General features: G+C 43.2%; 2 protein-coding genes across 2 annotated transcripts in view; both read left to right on the top strand.

The window, feature by feature from the left end:
- Nucleotides 1-822, top strand: part of tcf25 (TCF25 ribosome quality control complex subunit) — a 40,083-nt gene extending 39,261 nt beyond the window's left edge. The window contains exon 18 of the mRNA XM_084436732.1: nt 51-822. Coding sequence (XP_084292858.1) covers nt 51-218 — 168 coding nt within the window. The 3' untranslated portion in view covers nt 219-822. The remainder of the gene's footprint in view (nt 1-50) is intronic.
- An 11,426-nt stretch (nt 823-12,248) lies between these two features.
- On the top strand, nt 12,249-13,172 carry mc1r (melanocortin 1 receptor; the record flags this gene model as incomplete). The annotated part of the gene is made up of 1 exon (XM_084437321.1): nt 12,249-13,172. One exon carries the CDS (start codon nt 12,249-12,251, stop codon nt 13,170-13,172), a length of 924 nt encoding a protein of 307 aa, XP_084293447.1.
- Between the last annotated feature and the right edge of the window lie 8,064 nt (nt 13,173-21,236).

The raw sequence follows: 21,236 nt of genomic DNA on the forward strand, positions 1-21,236 counted from the left end.
ATAATAATAATAACATGAATAATAACAATAAGCTGATGGTGTTTCCGCAGGGAGGCCAGAGGCCGGAGGACGACCTGGAAGTGGCTCGGGCGGGCCGGGAGCTGAACCAGGAAGTGAACCGTCTGATGGTGGCCATGAGGGATATGCTGGCTAACATCCAGTTCCAGGAGCCGCCCAGGGAAGACAATCCTGACAGAGATGAGGAAGAATGGGACTAAGAGAAGAAGAGCAAGAGGAGGAGTGGGGGATGAGAGAGGACAAGGAGGGAGAGAGGGGTGTGAGAGATGGAGGGTGAGGTCAAAGGAGAGGACTGAGACTAGAGAAAGAGGCTGATGAGAGGAGGAGGGAGAAGACTGGGACTGAGTAGGAAGAAGGGAACTCCAGAAGAATTAGGGAACAAATGAGAGGAGTGCTCTAGCTAGTGAAGAACATCTCTAGAGAAATGTCATTGGAAGGACAGGAGATTGGGGTTTTGTTTCTGTCACATGCAGATGATGGTCTAATCAATCTTTCTGGCCACTACTCCCAGTCTGCATTAAAAGCCCTCTCCCTGCTCCGTCTCAGCGCTACTTAGGGAGCATTGTTGAGCAAAAACATCTGTTTGTCTTGTGGGACTTCGATCTGTCATGAAAATATATATATTTTATCCGAGGCTTCATCCTGAGAGGGAAGCCTTTCCAAAGTGTTCTCTCTGGGACTCGAGAAATCCCTACACTCATGTCTTAGCAGCTGAATTGAGAGTCAACTGCAGTGGGTTAAGTTGAGGCTGAAGACCCGAGGTTGGTTAAAAGTTTTAATAAAAGTCACAATTGTTCAATAAAGGATCACATGGAGGAGAACACATGGGCTCCGTTTCATTGTTGCTTTTGCTATTTTTTGAACAAAATAGGAAAGTTTTTCAGATTTTCAATAAATTTCCCAGTCCACCGTTCATCAACAATAGATGTTTTTTAGACAGAATTAATTTCTTCCTACCTGCCTCCTCTACTGTACTGTACAGTAGTTCTTTACAAAAGCACTAAATTCAGAGAGGTTACATCCAACCCAGTTTGTCGCCTGTTAAGCATAATAATGCAGGCTAATAATGGACATATGTATAATGGTTCAATGATAAATATGTGATATTTGAATATGCCAAATTCACTTGTCTTTTTTCCAGGGTAAAAGCGTTTTTAGTGTTTGTCGAGGGGTACGGTATGAACCTGTTGTTGTTACCTTTCGTTTCTCATACACATGACTACTGTATGTAAATGGCCTGAAGTGTGTGTGCGCTTGGGTAGTGTGTCCAACCAGTTAACAACCACTCGCAATGAACGGTCTTGCTAATAGACAATTCCTGACTGTCCTACTGTAGGAGAGCTGCAGGAGACGTGGGAGAGACCTACCCGAATGCCTGATAGTTTGATAGGGTAGTGACAGCATGTCTCTGGTCTAATGTTGATCACATATAGACCGACTGGTTTACGTGCTCCTGTTCTGTCATATTTAATTCTCACACACAGTTCGTTCTCACACACAGTATCTTATAGGGGACTTATAAGTAGTATAAGTCCCCTATAAATATAACTATATAAATAGTTCCCCCCAACTTAGTGTGTTCCTTTTGTGTAGCTGATAATTGGGGATAATTTGATGAGAGAGCAGTTCCTGGGATCTGCGGCCAGAAGACTCATGTCCTCCTTAGATGACTTCCATCTGGCAGGAGGAAGATGTCGTCACATGACACTGATTTGTATAGCTGAATAGTTTTCATTTACTCATTATAAACAACCATGTGCAGCTCTCTGTGGATGTGCAGATGGAGATATTAATGTATGAGATTGTGATTGTATATCTGAGTTCTACTGCTTCCATAATAGTTGATTTGGAGGTAATATTATACATAGCATTATACAGCTAACACACACCGCCAGACAGATCAAAATCAGATTTGTCACATATAGTTCATACAGGTATAATGTGCAGTGAAATGTTGAAATGAATGGGATGAGCTCAATATGCACGGATTAATTTACAGATAGGTTAGATCTATAAGGATGTTAAAATTACGGTATAAGGATATACAGGCATATACAGATGAACACAGATACAATGTTAAGCATATTTATGAGATCTGGGTAAATATTTATGTGGGTCAATGACGTAGGCATATTAGGTTTTCAAAGTAGCAAAAAATTAAAACTGAAATTACACTATCCCCAAAAATATTTTTTATGTTCATTAGAGTGTCACCTATGCCCTTATATTAGTTATATATTTTGAATGTGATTCATATGAATGTAGAATACTCTCGTAAAATGTCATTCAGTATAACACTGTTTTTTCAAAAAATGTAATTGTATGCCCATTTTCCATTATCACATGTTAATATATCCATGCATAGACTGGCAGAAATATAACCACCCTGAAAAAAAATGACATTATTTTATTTTGAATACCACATTTTTGATGCGTCATAAAAAATCTTCAACAAATGTTGAGTTTTTGTTGTTGTCATAGGCTACCTATGACAAAAAAAAAAAAAAACATATGTTGAAGATTTTTTACAAAAACGTTCTGCCTTACACTGAAAAATATGCGAACATCTATGAAAATATCTTTCACTTCATCCTTTGAAGAGGGTAGTACTTCTTGAAGAGGGGATTTTCAGCCTGCGGAGAAAGATGGGCAGCGAATCCGCTGTCCGGACATCAGTGGACAGTTCGTTCCACCACTGCGGGGCCAGGAAACGTGACCGGATCAATTTGCCGTAGGGGGTTTGGAGTGCCAGCGCAACCAATCGACTCGAGGCAGCAGACTAATGTATCTTTTTATGTTAAATTGATGGCCTCAGGGCACCAAATGTACATGTCACGTCTTTGACCCATGTATACAGTATTATGTATAAAAGCTATGTATATTTACACGCATATTCACATCAATCAATCAATCAATCAATCAAAGCTTTATTTGTATAGCGCATTTCATACCCAGAGGCAACACAATGCGCTTTACAGAGAACAAGGGAGGTGGGCATCCATACATATTCCAGAGGGAAGCAAAAAACCCAGGGGCCAGATAAGTGAGCTGTAAAAAATTCATCCCTGACCCCTCTCAACAAGGCGATCGAGCAAGTTCCTGGAGTATGTTTGTCTTCCGGCTAAGAACATTTATAAAGCAATAAATTACATTAAATTACATTTTCAGAGTAAGAGAGGCTAAAAACATCTTAGGACAGACGTGGCAAACACTGGTGTATGCAGATTGAGGCAGGGGTTGGGGTAAGGTGGGGGTAGGAAAAGGATACGGACCCGGGTTAGGGTTAGGGGAAGGGGATCTGAGCCCAGGACTGGTGTATGTCTGTGTGTGTGTGAGTGTGCCTGGGTCCAGGTAGAGGCAGAGGTCAGGGGTAGGGTGGGGGTAGGAAAAGGATACGGACCCGGGTTAGAGTGAGGGGAAGGGGGGCTGAGCCCAGGTCCAGGCCTAAAGCCGGAAGTGGACTGGTGTATGTCTGTGTGTACGTGTGTGTGTGTTAACTAAATGCTACGACATCCACAGCAGACACAGGGTTTATCTATCGGACTCAGGGTGGTCTGCTGGTGACAGTGGGGGAGAGACCCCCCTGTGATATGCTCCGCTGACCATACCACTTGTGCTAATCTCATTCCAGGCAGTGATGTTCTCAGCCAGGATGCTCTCAATTGCCCATGTATAGAAACTGTGAAGTATCTGGGGAGACACTCCTCAGACATCTGGGTGATACAGTCTGTCGTGACTTCCTCACCGCAGTTTATTGTCCATGTCAGGTCCTTGGTCATCAGAACAGCGAGATATTTGAAGTTGTCCACCCTCTCCACTGGGGTCCCATTGATGTTTAGAGGGCTGTAGGTCCTCTCCTGCATCCCCCATGGTCCTCTAGCATCTCTTTTGTCTTACTGACATTCAGGTAGAGCTTGTTATCCTGACACCACCTAGTCAGGCAACCCCCTCCTACAGGTACAGTAGGCCTTCTCACCACTGTTAGAGATCAGGCCTACCACAGCTGTATTGTCAGGGAACTTGATGATGGAGTTGGAATCAAGAGTGGCTACACAGTCCTGTATGTACAGAGAGTACAGCTGTAGAAACAAGACAGCCCTGAGGTGGTCCGGGTGTTGAGTTTGAGGGAAGATGAGATTTGGCTGGTGACTCTCACCGCCTGAGGTCTGCCCATCAGGAAGTCAAGGATCCACCTGCTCAGGGAGGTGTTAATTTCCAGGAGTTTGGTGACAAGTATGGAGGGTGTTATGGTGTTGAAAGTTGAACTATAATCAATGAACAGCAATCTCACATAATTCCCCTTCCCTTTGTCCAGGTGGGATAGGGCAGTGTGGAGGATGTGGGCGATGGCGTCCTCTGTGGACCCATAGGGTCAATTGGTGACCTGTAGCGGGTCCATTGTAATGGGCCGTTGGAAGCAGATTTCTTGATCAACCTCTCAAAGCACTTCATCGCCACAGAAGTGCAGTCTGGTGTCCGTTTCTTGGGTATGACAGACTGGACCAGAGACAGGTTGAATATCGCTGTGAACACCGGTGCCAGTTGGTCAGCTCTTGACTTAAGGACTCGCCCTGCGACAGTGTCTGGTCCTGCCGCCTTCCTGGTGTTCACTCATTAAAACTCGTCATGTTCAGAAACCTATAAAGGCTCTCTCTCACCCCCCCTGCCCTCCTCTGCCTCATGTTCAAGTAAAAGGTCTACACTTGCACAAACACAAGACCCATCTCGACAACCTTCTTGAAGAAGCCACATGACGGTGATAGACCCAGAGAAAGTGGAGCTGTCCCTGAAATGGCGTCCTTGTTCCCCGCCTTCCTGCGGCTATGGCCTGGGTCATGAGGGCTGTTCATGTGAGGTGTCCCCTGGAGGCTTCCACCTTCCCATGCTCCCCTTGGATACACATTGCCGGGGCCTATACTCAGCACCACAGACCGGCTCTGTCTGAGATGTCTAAGGAGGGAAGTGCCAGAGGGACTTTTGATGTAATATCTCCCTACAAGTCAAAGTGTGTGTGTGTGTGTGTGTGTGTGTGTGTGTGTGTGTGTGTGTGTGTGTGTGTGTGTGTGTGTGTGTGTGTGTGCGCGTGTGTGTGTGTGTGCACATGGGAGGGTGTTTGACTGTGTGTGTGTGTGTGTGTGTGTGCACTGCATAAAGTATATTTGAGAGTACTGTAAGGATGGTGATGCAGAGAGAGTCTCTGACTTGTACAGTATGTTGTTAAATGTGTGTTCTGGCCTAGAAAATGCCAGGATGTGTGGACTTTTTGTAACAGTCTCATTATCACAGTGTAAAGGCTCAGTTTTAAACACATATTCAGGAATCATCGCCCTTATTTGAGGACTAATGGACCACTCTGCTGTGTGTGTGTGTGTGTGTGTGTGTGTGTGTGTGTGTGTGTGTGTGTGTGTGTGTGTGTGTGTGTGTGTGTGTGTGTGTGTGTGTGTGTGTATGTATGTATGTATGTATGTATGTGTGCCTGTTTTTGTCTGTGTATGTGTGCCTATGAGTCTGTGTACCAGTATGTCTGTACTGTGCATGTGGACGCGTGTCAACATCTTGTCAGCCAGCGAAAATAAGAAAGGGACACAGCTTACATAAATCCCAGATAATGCGCCTGTTGTGTTCTTCATGAATTAATGTAAATATAAATGTGTGTGTGTGTATGTGTGGACTCAATGTATGCTTGCCTTTTGGACCTGCGGACATGGTTTCATGGCTCTGTCATGAGTAGGGCACATGCAAACCTCACGTGATGGTGATTCGTGGAATTCTGACATTAAAGAGTACGTGGTATTGAACACCGCTCCTGTCCTGTTAGCACACTGTCTCCATCCCGACTGGCGCACAACAGATAGAAACTGCTGGTTTCGGTGGAATCAAATTGATCTGAATGTGCTACAACATTTAGATCAGGGGAATTGGTAGGCTACAGAGCTGTAATTATGAGGGCATATGCAATATCTCAGTTTTCCATATTTGCTGACTCGCAGTTTCTGCTAAATAGCTAACTCTTGCCTTTGCATGCCATGCCTAAAAGGGTCCATCCTTGGGGATAATTAGGATGAGGATTTTTATCACCTCCACCCCGGGTAATGTTTTCGGTGGCTTGTGTTGGTTTATTGGTTGGTCACAAGGATAAAACTACCAGACCGATTTTCATAAAACTCGGTGGAGGGGTGTGACATGACCCAACTTAACATAACCCATTACATTTTGTAGCCGATCCTAATCGTGGGGCAGGTCCACGAGCCACCCAAACACAGCTAACCATTCACTTCCATTTATTGTCAATGGGGGGAATTGAAACGGCCATGTCTCGACATAGAAAGGTCACAGAGACACAGGGTTTGGACTGGCATAAAGCGCTCAAACTAATGTCCTGCTCACACGCACGTGCGCGCACACAGAGCCCGAAATGCATTCATGGGCGGAGGTAGGTGCTCTCCGAGTAACATTTCTAAATTCATTTCACTTGTTATAGCTGTCTCTTCTCTTCTGGTGCCTCCCATGCTTCGACCTTGGCCTAAGTTATTTTGTATCAGATGTGTCTCCACCTTCTCTCCTGATCCCAGTGCCGTTGATATTCCTTGTTAGTATTTTTCCTCACTATGCCCTTTCCCTCGGATTTTGATAGCTTGATGTTGATTTCAACTAGGCCCTTTTTGAGAGCTTTCTCCAGTTTGTCTGTCTCATTTCTCGGGTTATCTGAGTGTGCTGGTACCCACATGATGAGTCATGTGGACTGCGTTCCAAATCACATGCTTCTAGTTTTTACTACCAGTACGTGCTACAGCTGCCCCTAGAAAGTACATACTTTGCATGCAGTATGCATCCAATTGGGACATACTACCTTGTTATAACATTGCACCTTGAAATTTGACCACATCCGTCGCTGTCCATGAACGGACATTCGTCCACAGCTGGGATTCATCAAAACTCCTCAGGCACGACTCACATGTGACATAGTTTCCGCTGAGCACAGGATTGTGGGTCAGAATAGCCAGAAAAGTGTGCTGGCTTGCATACTGCAAAATACGACCGGATGTAGTAGGACATCCTGGTATTTTTGCCATACTGCATGTGGCATACTATACTGTATATTGGGACATACTACATACGTTTTTGGCATACTATATAATATGGAAGTACACGAATTCAGATTCGGAACTATAGATCCATTGATTATTGTAATTGAAAATAATAACTAGCCTAGGATTCGATACACATTGTACATATGCCCCCAGCCTCAAGCCAAAATACAAAAAAGATAACCACATATACTTTTTGTAATTTTTTGGTAGACAAACAATCCCTATCCTACCGCCACTAGACCAAGCGCTCTCAAACCTCCATGGCTCTCCAGTCTAGCTGACTGAGGCAGGAGTGGGACCTCAGTTCAGGGGACGGCCCACTCTCTGCGGACTGCGACGATGCAATCCACAACATATGTGATCCAATCTCCACCTGCCACAAAAGGAATTGTGAAACCCCACTCAACACAATCAAGCTCAAACCAGAAGCCCCATACACGCTGCAGCAAAGCACGCTTCAGAGGGGATTTAGGAAAAGGGAAAAGGGTTTGTTTGACCTGGGAAGCTCCCCCAGTGTCTGCAGGAAGTACTACGGACTAGGTCGAGCCAGGGGTGACTTCAGATGGTCCTGAGTCAGCCAAGCTCACGGTAACAGTCTCGCCAGCAGCCACACTTGAAACGAGTGGACATGCCCATGCATGTTCTACACGGTTCTACAGGAGGTGAGAGATTAGGTCATCTAGAGAGTTAACAGCAAAAGGTACTCTCTTCTGCAGCCTCAGCCTACAGAAACTGCTGCCCCTGCTGCCCAACGACCATCACCGCAGGTTCAACTATAGCCTCAGTGCAATCTAAATTCTAATTCTAATCAAAAAATTACCTGGCCGGGTGATTCTTCAGTCACCTCGCAAGCCTCTAGGTGGCACATAAAGGTGTCTAACACTGAATGCTCCTCAACCTCCTTCAGTTGGGCCATAAAAGTATCTTGGAGATTTACTATAGGCCCTTCCTCTATCTCCTGCACAGTCTCGTCCACTAGGCGGTCTGCTAACACTCGCAAGGGCCCTCGGACCTTGTCCTGGAAGCCATCGACCCCTACCACCTCTCCAGCCAGCTCCTCCACCAGCCAGAAGAAGGATGCCAGGACGTAGTCAGCTGCTTGAGCAGCCACTAGCACCTCTTCCCTCAAACCGGGGTCCTCAGGCACTAACTGTGCCACAGAGATGTGGACCAGCCCCTCCAAGGGCTCTGTCTCCTCCTCAGGAGCAGCCTGGTCATAAGCCCTCGTCTGGGCGCGCGTGATCACGCACACCGTAACAGACCTGGAGGACTTCCAGGGCCTGCCTCCCCATATCCACCATTTCACATGGCCCAAAGGAGAGGAGGGGAGCTTGGCTCCCTTGAGCCCTCGCTAAATCATTCCCCAGAATCAGGGACAACCCGGCAACCGGAAACATATCCACCACAGCCACTACCACCTCTCTCAGGGGATAAGGCCCACTATCCACTGATACCGCTTACAGTACATGCACTAGAGTGACAGCTCCAGGCCCTGCTCAAGTTAGACCTACGGCTACTCTTGTGGCGGACACTCTCCTTGACAGGCTCAAACAGCCCCTGCGCCCCCCAGACGCGAAAGAGCTACTAGAACCATAGCTAGCTAGCCCACAAGCCCAAAGGTTACTGTCTAACCACATGTGATACAACCAGCTAATCCCAGACTAGTAGACTACCCCTACCAAACAGAGTAAGCAATGCTAAACCAAACAGAGAAAGAAATGCTGAACTACTAACAAGTCAATTAGGCCAAATGCTAACAGCTGGTAGGCTAAACAAGCTATTAGCCGGCTATCGCTAATTGCATTCAGCAATGTGCGGCTAGCACTAGCTAGCATGTTACAAGCAATTTGAGCTGACTAGCTAGCAGATGACCTAGTCCTGGTGCTATTTAAGTGCAAAAAGTGCTTTATATATAAAATGTGGGGGGCTGCAACTGTTACTACCTGGGAGAAAAGGTTTTCATCTTTCAAAAAATGTCTTCACTTCGGTAAGTAATGAAATAATATTGTCTAGATGCGGTAATGTAGACCAATAGCCTAATACTGTAGCTCGTAGCCCCCAGCAAGCAAGCTATCCTAGAAATAGCTTGCCATTCATATCCACGGACAGGCATCTATCTAAACCACCTAATAATAGGTTCAGCTACGTTGTCTAGGAGATGAACACGCTCTAAGACCTCCATTCCCCCACGAACATCCATTAATAAACATTTATATACAGTACCATTATGGGATTTGAAAATTACTAGGCTGGGATTGGATGCACATTACATTAGGTACTATTGGGTCTCCAATTAAAAACCTCTTTTTTTTCATGCAGCAAAGGGACTATACATCAAACCTCCACACATTCATCCTTTCACTCTAAACTTTTTATCCCTTACCTTTGTCCAGAAACAGAAGTTGAACCAATTGCAGCAAAATAGCTAACGTTACAGGAATCATCAGTGTAACTGCTTTAGCCACTGACCGCTACCATTAATGTTATGGAAGCTGCTGCTAGTTGTTGTGAGCTCATGAGTTAACTGGCTATCCCGCTTTTATTGTGCAGCCACGCGCATAAGCCAGGCTGGACCTGGCCTGGTACAATTAACTGTGGCTAAGCTGGTGTCCAGTGTAAGACGTATTCTGCACAGTACTGTTGTTTATAAACTGGCTGCATGTCATGTAATCTGATGATTTATTTTCTGTAAATTACATTTGTTTGGGGTCATAATTTTGACATTTCAATCACAAAACATGACAAATGTGGACCATTCCTGTGATGTGTGTGCTGAGGAGGCTGGGAACCAGTGTGAGTAAAAAATGATGGTAGGCGCTTATCCAGTCAAGTTTATTGAATCCGTTTTAATTATTGTGATTCTTGTAGTGGGTGGAAATATGCAGTTTACAAAAAAGTTTAATTCTTAACAGTATAGCTTGTAGGTAGGCTATGACTTGTGCTTTGGCAATGCGTGTTTTGCTTCTTCAAATGCACGCATGCAGAAAAAAACTACTGAATTGCCACTCTGGCATATCTCTGTGCCCCTCTTGTGCCAACCCAGTCAAAAAGGTATAGAATTGCCACTGTACAGTAGCCTACGTGTGCCAGACGCATGCACATATGTAGCCTACTAATGTACAGGTCGATCTAAAGTCAACCCTACCTTTGCCATTGCCAGTTGGGGGACAACAACTGGACTATTCATTAAGTGTTAAAGCTAGACAGCGCACCGCTGCCTATTCACCTTTAACCTTTCATCCAGACAATATCTGTATATTTTGGCAAAAAAATGTTAAATTCTAGCTGCTACTCGGTTAGCGACCCGATGGACGTAGTGGTCAAATTCGGACGTTTTGGTTTCACCTACCGGGTCCTCTTGAGTGGACTGTTATCAAGAGACACGTGGCATGACTTGTGTCACTTTAAAACGATAATTAAACCTAAAAACTAGTTCAAATCTGTTCAAATATGTAGAGAGTGGGTCGTATGCCCACCTCCCTTGTTCTCTGTAAAGCGCATTGTGTTGCCTCTGGGTATGAAATGCGCTATACAAATAAAGCTTTGATTGATTGATTGATTGATTGATTGATTGATTGATTGATTGATTGATTGATTGATTGATTGATTGATTGATTGATTGATTGATTGATTGATTGATTGATTGATTGATTGATTGATTGAATCACCGCTTGAGGAAACTACACTGACCGACTTGAAGGGGTGATCAGGGGGTCACAGCGTGGTCTGCCCTCCATAGGTCTACCCAGTTTAGTTTGGTTAATGTTGTATATATTTTCCTGAACATTATATTTTCCCATCTATCTTTTCATTTCAAATACATATTCACACAAATTGATTTATATATATATATATATATATATATATATATATATATATACCCATAGAGATACATTGTGTACTAGCTGTGACATGAGCAATAAGCACTAGGCTATATCTCAAGAGTGTACAGTCTGTCAAATTTTTATATGGACCGTTGTATATTATCATAAATAAACTTACAACAGGGCTTATGATGCTAAATACCAAACCTGTAATTGTGTTTTTGCCGTTTTGCACAAAAAAATAAACTGCATTGAGGTCACAAGAATAGCTGTAAAAACTTAGTTTATGCGAAATCTTGTGAATAAGAGTGGTTGTTCAACTAATTGCTAAGGGGTGATTACTGTAATATTGCGGGACATCATGTTTACTGTGCACTTGTTTAGTGAAACGTAGGCTACTTTAATAAAGTAATTACGTCTGGATAGAGATTGCACTCATACATCAAATCTATTTTCCATGGTAATTTTGTCAAATATTTCCGATGCATCACGCGTTCAACCAGTCTCGGATCATGCGGGTTGTATGAGAAAGGAGGAGTTAGAAGGCACTCGTTTAAGAACACGCCGTCAGTTGTGTTCTTGTGATAGGTTTCAAAGCTGGCGGGTCATACACACTTTAGTCCAACTGGGCCCACAAATGTCACATTTGTCTCCGCGCGCACTGGCCACGGAATACCGTCTCTTGGAATAATAGTGAGTGGGATACGCGCGCCTTCTCCAAGCGTGTGTGAGAAAACCGTTGAATCTAGACCAGAGAGGTCTCACATGAATGGACATCTGCCCGCAGCCGAGCTCCTGGCTCTGTGTTGAAGTGGGATTATAGAGTTTTCATCAGTGGAGTGAATGTAAGAAAGCCGTTCATGCAAGACACATCAAACTCTCACTCCATCAAGGTGCGTCAATGTGCATTGAGTGCAATTTCCTCTGCTCTCACAGTATCGTTAATTTGGATGCTGAAAGTTGCCTTGCTGTTCGATTGGCGAATGCGTTGTTAGACCTATGGTTTTGCTGCTATTGTAATGCTAATGATAGGCCTACTATATATAATATGCTGCCATACATGGCGTAGTAGGCTACCAGCAATGCATCTGGCACACTGCCGTCACAATTAGTCTAAGTGGCTGGAATGTCTGCTGAAGTGATTAATTAGGCTTTTTAAAGAATCTCTTGACCCTTCAACCTCTACTAGAGGAGTTATTCACCCCACTGTTTTTTCTTCTCATTCAGCCCCAGTGCGCGGTGCTGAAGATATAAGACCCCCATCGTTCCTTACAGGACCCATCGCAGTGCGAAAGAGGCAGGCCCGGACCACATCATGCACCACCACCTGGAGAACATCACGCACAACGCCAGCGCCGGCAAGCAGAACTCCACCGACTGCATGCAGGTCTATATCCCCCAGGAACTGTTTCTGACGCTGGGTCTGATCAGTCTAGCGGAGAACATCCTGGTGGTGCTGGCCATAATCAAGAACCGCAACCTGCACTCTCCCATGTACTATTTCATCTGCTGCCTGGCGGTCTCCGACATGCTGGTGAGTGTCAGCAACGTGGTGGAGACGCTGTTCATGCTCCTGACCGAGCAGGGGCTGCTGCAGGTCACTCAGGATATAATGATGCACCTGGACAACATCATCGACATCATGATCTGCAGCTCCGTGATATCCTCCCTCTCCTTCCTGTGTGCCATCGCGGCGGACCGATACATCACCATCTTCTACGCGCTGCGTTACCACAGCATCATGACCACACAGCGCGCCGTGGTCATCATTGTCCTAGTGTGGCTGGCCAGCATCGCCTCCAGTATGCTCTTCATCGTCTACTACACCGACAAGGCCGTCATCGTGTGCCTTGTCACCTTCTTCTTCATCACGCTGGTGTTCACCGCCGCGCTCTACCTGCACATGTTCATCCTGGCGCACATGCACTCGCGGCGCATCGTGACGTTCCGCAAGAGCCGGCGCCAGGTCACGAGCATGAAAGGCGCCGTCACTCTGACCATCCTGCTCGGGGTCTTCATCCTCTGCTGGGGGCCTTTCTTCCTCCACCTCATCCTCATCCTCACCTGTCCCAAGAGCCCCTTCTGCAACTGTTTTTTCGACCACTTCAACCTCTTCCTCATCCTCATCATCTGTAACTCGCTCATCGATCCGCTAATCTACGCCTACAGGAGTCGTGAGCTGCGCAAGACGCTGAAGGAGCTGGTCCTGTGTTCCTGGTGCTGGTGTTCCAGCATGTGACGGCAGGATGCATCCCACTGACGGCACTAAGAAGCTCAAAATAGAGGGGTGTCCTCCTCTTTTATGTCAATGCTTCGCTGAGCTATGCAGGTATCGTATTTTCGGTAACAGTCACAGTGGGTTCTGGCGGCGATCACCGTCAGGGTCATGTTTTTATGTGAATCTTTGAACACGGAAGCCAGAAGGAAGTAGACCTATGAACCAATTAATTGACACTATGAACCAATTAATTGACACTGATATACGGTGAATGGGAATTCTGGGAATTCTGCCGTCTCTCGTCTTCTTGGGCGGTACGAGGATGTCATTCTGGGCCGAGGACTTTGACTCATAATATAAAGGGTAGAGCCAAGATCTATATTCTCTGTCCAACTGACAACAGGATCTCTCTCAAGGGCGTGAATAGACTGTTGTATTTGTATTGCCGACTGTCCAGTTTTCTCAGGGAGCCCAGAGGCTGACTTCAATCAGTTCCCTCTAGAGTATAGTGAGATGAAAAACTTGGACTTGGACCTTAAATGAGTTGCATAGCTTGTTAGTAATTTGTAAAGATGATTAAAAATAAAAAGTGTGGAGGGATTGAAGGGCTCGGCTGTACGAGCCCAGCTTGGTGTAGTGGGAAAGAGATTTTTATTCAGGTCAAATCCAGAAACCAGGAATTGATGTTGTGTTTTTATTTTAGTAAGCTGGTCAGTCTTACAAGCAAGGGCGTAGGTTTGCGTATGGACGGTCGGGACATGTCCCTACCAACATTTTGGGAGGCCCAAATTTTGAGCCAACTTTTAAGCAGCCATGTTCGCATTATCTTTGGAGTGCAGTTATATTATCATTTAGATGGCCTTCCCATAGTTTGGAAGCACAGAATTGACCGTACCATTTTGAGTTAGTTTGCATTATGTTCGGAGTTACATATTAGACCGTTAGCCTACCCCTTTCCTCCACCGTGAATGTACCATCCCACTAACGTTACCTAAATTAACATCACTTGTCTTTCCATTGTGGCAAATGATCAACTGGTGATATAAGCTGGCTAGCTAGCGAACTGTTAAGATGGCTTCTATCATCCTGTAACATTATGATAGCAGCAGCCATTACATTATTATACATTAGCTGCCCACCAGAGATTTAATTGAATGGGACATCATGGCGTCCTCACAACTAATGACCGTTAGTGTCAGCAATGAATACTAGCCGATGGGCTACTATAGCTTTGTGAAACCCAGTCTGTTCAAAACGTGATGCTAATTTTCGCCATATTAAACTCCCATTAACTTATGCTAATAAACGTCAGTGATATTAAAGTCGCAAGTTTTGATATAAAAATAAATACATTGTTTTAGCCTAACAGGGGTTCTTTGTTACAATTATAGGGGAAACTGAATACTCATACGGTAACGTTATCTAGAGCAGGGGTTCCCAACCGTCCAGTCCCAGAGTCCCCCTAACTTACACCTGATGGAATTTGCGCCCCCCCCCCCCCCAAAAAAAAAGAATTAAAAAAATTAAATTGCTGTGAACGTCCAGTCTGTGTGTTCATATTGTGCAAATTCCATCAGCTGTATGGTGCAATGAAGCGCTTCGCCAGTGTAGCAGTAATATTAATGTTGACACGATTTATATTCTCAGATTAATTTGTTGAATTTATATGGTATTGTAGTGCCGTAAATACAAGGCTTTTTGACCTTCATCAGATATGATCATGTATTTTGTAAAAATTGCTGTGTGACATGTCAATAACATGATTCTTTGTCTAGCTAATATTAAGGCCTCAAATTGTCTGGGGCCTGGCGCCCCCCCCTGCGATTGTTAGCGCCCCCCTAAGGGGGGCCCGGACCCCAGGTTGGGAAACCCTGATCTAGAGGTTAGCCAGCCCGTGAGAGCCATAAACATTACTTTTATGAGGACTCAGGTCTGTTTTTCTTTGTACAAGCCTGTCCCTGTGTAGCATGTTTTCTTACAGTTATTAGCGTAATTTATACTTGCTAACTGGAATCTCATAATTTTCCTCTCACTATATTGGCCGGAGGGTGTTTTAAATAAAGTATAGTGTATGTTGAAGTACATGGGATTTATTTTTTCCAACTATGGTATCAAATTGGGTATCCAGGATTGTGGAATTTCACAATTAGTATTGCCTACTAGATGTCTGGTATTTTGTTACTCCCCTAATGGACAGATGTATCAATTTGAATGATTGAGTTGAATGTCAGTCTAAAAATACAATGAAAATCTCAATTTTAATCAAATAATTTTTATGTTTGAAACACAGCAGCAGTCGAGAGAGTGGAGGTACACAGCAGCAGTCCAGAGAGAGAGAGTGGAGGTACACAGCAGCAGTTGAGAGAGAGAGAGAGTGGAGGTACACAGCAGCAGTTGAGAGAGAGAGAGAGAGAGTGGAGGTACACAGCAGCAGTTGAGAGAGAGAGAGAGAGAGAGAGAGAGTGGAGGGACACAGCAGCAGTTGAGAGAGAGAGAGAGAGTGGAGGGACACAGCAGCAGTTGAGAGAGTGTGGAGGGACGCAGCAGCAACCGAGAGAGTGGAGAGATACAGCAGCAGGCAGGATGTAATACACAAAGAACACTGTATTATTCAATTTCATAAATATATGAATATTTAAGAGGTTTAACCTCTCCTCCCCAGCAAAAATTGTGTATGCAGGCTACACTGTTATATGGTCCCTACCAATGTTGAAACCAAACCTACGCCTTTGCTTACAAGAGAAAGATGATATTGAATTCGTAGTCATTTCAGTTTTATTTATTTTTCATTTATTTGTTGACATGGCATGTAGACTTGTATGTACAGTATAACCGGATTATTAGAATTAGATTTTTTTTTTAATTACCCATAGGCCTTTGGATACATAATTGTGTTAAACATGTCAATAGGATTAAATGTGTGAATAAAATAAATGTGAAGATACTTCAGAATTGTGTTTCATACATTATAAAAAGAGTGATAGAACCATTTCTAACGGTAGAGGAGCCATCTGTAAAAGGTTTCCAGATACACAGAACACTTTTCAGACCAGACAGAACAATTTTGGTTTCCAAACAGCACCTTACGGAACTGAGGGGTTCTATCTGTATATTTATTGTCTATTGTTTCTTTGTCTTTTACACACTCTTTGTCTTTTTACACTGCTTGAGTAATGTAATAGGCCTAGACTTAGCCTTAAAGTCGCACTGAAACGGACGTCTCAAGATCATCTAACTTCTGTAGTTTGACGTATTTCCGACGCAAACAAGCTATGAGGGTGGGACATATGTTTAGAGGAATTTGATTGGAACATTGACAAGTGGACGGGTTTTAAGAACTTTAGAGAGATTCGATAGAAGGATAGCGTTGATTGACAGGTGGATGTCGTGAGATTATTGGCCTAAAATCTAAGGTACCTGTTGTCATCATTGCACGTGACCTACCGTTTTCCAGGAAGTAAGAAATTATATACTTTGATATAAGATTACAACAAAAGTAAAAAAAAGTAATTTCTTTGGCATCGTTGAATAGGTGAACACTATGACCAATTATGTGACCCAAAAGGAGACAGAATGCTTTTTTCATTTCAGTGCGACTTTAAGATAATGTAATAGGCCTAGACTTAGCCTTAAATATTAATTACAAGAAATAAGAAAATGTTATTCCGTTTTATGCCCCACTGGATCAAGACTAAGCCACTGATCAGATTGTAAATGTGTAATAGCTACTGTATTTGAACATGTGGTCATTGAAATCTGTACATGTTTCAAAGTAGTAGGCTATGTTTTGATGTCAATATGTACAGTATATGTAAATTTGTTCTCAAACAACTAACCTGGTTAATTAACTTATAATAATAAATACATTGCATTGAAATGTAAAATTAGAGTTGGGCTAGTGTGGGATGACAAGATGGTTTTCATCATGACATTAACAACATTGTGGTTCTTGTTTTTTTTTCATAAGCTACAATCATGCGGATGCATGCGGAAGGCCATAAAACAGTCTATTTCAGTTCAAAAGTTTTAATGCCATGAGTTCTGTATTGACCTAGCCTTGACCTAGCCTAGTGAGACCATCCTGATCTTACATTCTGTCTGGACCATACGTCCATGGTCTGGACAAGCTTGATAGAGATCCATTTAGTCAGGCCACTATACACGAAGGTATTAGTTCCTCTGTTGATGAAGAATACAGGTTGCAGTACAAGTTGACTCAATGCAGAGAAATTGTGCATTTCCGCGGTATGATTTCAGAGCGATTCCAAAGAAATTTCCATACAGAGATTATAGAGATTCAAACACAAACTCTATTGAGCTAACTTCAGCTTTTTATAGATGTAATCTGTTTCTTTGTTTTTGTTTTTTTTATGGGGGATGATACATAGGATGTCCCCAAGGCATCTTAATTAAGTTACACCATTGTATCCCCATTGTTAAATTAAAGCCCCTAACAAGATTCTCTATCAGGGGGATTTTTTTTAAGCACAACCACTTCAAACAGCCTAGTTCTTGTTAGACTGTTAGAGCCTTGGGGTGAAATGAGACACGTCCGTTTCACTGTCTCCATATGTCTCCTACACTTCAGATGGGGGTGGTACCCTCTGTTGCTACAGTCAACCCATGGAGATATTATAAGAGTCAGCCACATGAGCTATGAAGGACAGGATGTGGAAGAAGGGGCTGTGATTCATGTGAAGGTGTGAAATTGCTGTTTAGATGATTGGAGAAGGAGCAGGGTATATCCTCTAGGGGCCCTAGAGGATCATTGTTTTGGAAAACTGCTGCATGACAAGCCCTTCTGGTGCCTCCCTCTCTCTCTCCTCTCTCTCTCTCTCTCTCTCTCTCTCTCTCTCTCTCTCTCTCTCTCTCTGCTGTACAGTATATAGGCTATAGGGAACTCTAGGGACTGCTGTATATAGGCTATAGGGCATGCTGGAAGGAATACCACGAATGTACTGTATTAACTGAGGGCTTTCATATCAACAAACATGTTTTGTATGGATCCTTTATAGGAACCTATTAGGAATTCCTCAAAAGTTGTGTGTTTGTGCGTGCGTGCGCATGTGCTTGCATGCTGTCTAGTGGTATGCATTAGGATGCATTCCATCGTAACCTCCTGCATTAGGTTTATTTATCACACACAGCTACTCACATCTCTGCAGCTTTGACTGGGATCACACACACATTCCATCACTGCTAGCCAGGGTAAGATGGTTTCAAAACAACAAGAACCATGACTAACACTACCTCAATGTTCCCAACAAGTTGATTTCACTGCGGATAAATCAAACGATCAGAGCTACTACGCTGCTACTACGACCACAATCACAAATAGCAGGATTGTGTTGCATCCAATCAGATAGAGAGATAAGAGCAAGATCAAACAGTTAGTGTAGATTTCCTGCCGTGTTGTGTTGAGATGGTCTAATTATAACAGCCTGAAATTCATTAGAGGCTGACAGAGACCTGATTGTGACCGGTAGAGTAGTGTACATTGCATCGCACTGTACCGTAAACAACCAGCCTGATTCAAGCGGTATTAGTCACACACTGTGATTAGATTAGATACCTCCTCCTCTGACATCTTCTGTAGTTGACCCATACAATAGTACCACAGTAGTTATTTATAAAGTCCCTATGAACATATTCACACACAGCAGACAGACCATGAGTTTTAATGTTGCAACATGGATTATTGGATTCAATGTAGGGTTTTGTCACTGATAAACATGAAGTACTCTATAATGTCAAAGTGAAAAAATAGTTTTCTAAATTAATTTCAAATAAAAAACAGTAAATCATTGATTACACAATCATTCACCCCCTTGACACATCTGAACATCGGCACAATACATTTTCTTCAGAAGTCACATAATTAGTTGAATGGAATCCAATTGTGTGCAATTGAGGTATTTCACATGAATTCACCCCTGTCCTTGGGTGATCCCACAGTTAGTTAGTGCATTCTTAAACTAAGACTACTCCATGAAGACCAATGAGCATTCCAGATACACATTCCCCGGAGCACAGTCAAGTCCATCATAAAAAAAACAAAAACAAATTGAGATAATATGCTCAACAGTGAATCTGCTTAAAACAGGCTGTCCTCAAAAAGTAACAGGGCCAGGCGGGCCATGGTCAAAGAGGCCACCAAGAGGCCTATGGTAATTCTGAAGCAGTTACAGTCTTCCATGACTGAGATTGAAGGAACTGTGCATTGGAGAACAATAACTCTTCACAAAGCTTTATGGAAGAGTGTCAAGAAAAAAGCTCTTGTTGAAAACAAATCACATACAATCTGGGCTAGAGTTTGCCCAAAGCCATATTGGAGACTCTGAGTCCAAGTGGAAGAAGATTCTATGATGAGACTAAAATAGAACTTTTGGCCTCAACACTAAGCGTCATGTTTGGCGCAAGCTGAACACCGCACATCAACCCAAGAACACTATCCCTACTGTGGTGGTGGCAGCATCAGGTTACAGGGATGCTACTCTGCAGCAGGGACTAGAAAACACAGATAGAGGGAAAAAGGAGAAGATTCATCTTTCAGCAGGACAATGTCCCAAGACTGTACAGCCAAAGCCACACTGGGTGGCTTAAAAACCAAAATGTCTATATTCTGGAACGGCCAGTCAAACAGCAGACCTCAATCCAATTGAGAAGCTGTGACAAGAATTAAACATTGCTGATCACCAATGGCACCCATCCAATGCTTGAGCAATTTTGCAAGGAATAATTGATGATAATCGCTGCATCCAGATGTGTGCAAAGAAGAATTGGCAACAATTGCTGCATCCAGATGTACAAAGCTGATCTAGACAGACGCATAGCTGCAATTGCTGCCAAAGTAAGGTGCTTCTACACTTTCAGGTACATGCTTCTCAAATTCACTTTGACATTATAGTGTAGTAGTACTGTACTGTACTGTAGTGTTTATCAGGGATGAAATAAAAATTAAATTAAATCCAGTTTGATTCCATGTTGTAATAAAATGTGTCACTAATAAAAAATAAAAAAAAGGGGGTGAGTACCTTTTATAAGCACTGTATTATAACGGTAATATGTATGTAATGGTACTTCTACACTCTAGAAGCCAAACAGGCAGTGAATACATCCACTTGCTCCTTACATCTGTATGATGCGCTTTCTGAACTTCCAGATTTCATTTGACACAGCCTGCTCAAGTTGCCTGTATAGAGAGCTAGATTAATGGCTGTTTGTAAAGTTCATTGAGTTTCTACCAAAGTACTCAAACTCTGTGGGGTTTATATGCCCATCACCTGAAAAGATTGGATAAAGGAGTTTCTCCCTCAACTTTACAGACTATTCTTACCTCTCCTTTTCAGAAATTGCCTTCTGAGGCAGATCTGAGAATAACTTCATATTCCTCAAGCAAAGTACTTCACAGATACATACATTATAGGCTTCTTGTTCTGGAAAGGAGCAGACTTTGCATTTGGTCCAGGTGAAAATACTCAAATACTGAGAGTAGAACAGCAGAACAAAAAGGTCAATTGAGGTTAACATACTGTAAAGATTTTCAAGTGAATGAAGCTCCTCTGTGGATGGAAGAGTTTTGCACCACTAAACAAAACAGGAGCAGAGTGATTCAGTGACCCCGTACCTATATAGGCTATATATATATATTTTTTTTTTTCTTTTTACATCTTTATTTGTCACACAGTAAGACACACACACATCACACAGTGTTGGTGGTGGGGATGTAACGATAACCAGTTTAGTGATAAACCGTGATTAAATGTAATTAAATGTATCGCGATAAAATGATCACTAAAACCTAGTTTGATTACCATGCTACAACTCACTGTAAATACTGTCCAGCATCAACCAAAACTACAGTCTCCCAGATGCATTATTTTAATGTTTACACAAACAAAAAGTGCAGTGCTGCTAATTTTATTTGAGGTTTTCAATATAAAACATGGTGAAACGATTTCAGTGTGTGTATCAGTAGTTTTTGAACATTTTCAGCACATTCTAACAGTGACGTGATAATACTGATAACCGTGATAATACTGATAACCGTGATAATACTGATAACCGTGATCATTTTGATCACTA

Source organism: Borostomias antarcticus (assembly GCF_949987555.1).
Source record: "Borostomias antarcticus genome assembly, chromosome: 4".
Lineage (NCBI taxonomy): Eukaryota > Metazoa > Chordata > Actinopteri > Stomiiformes > Stomiidae > Borostomias > Borostomias antarcticus.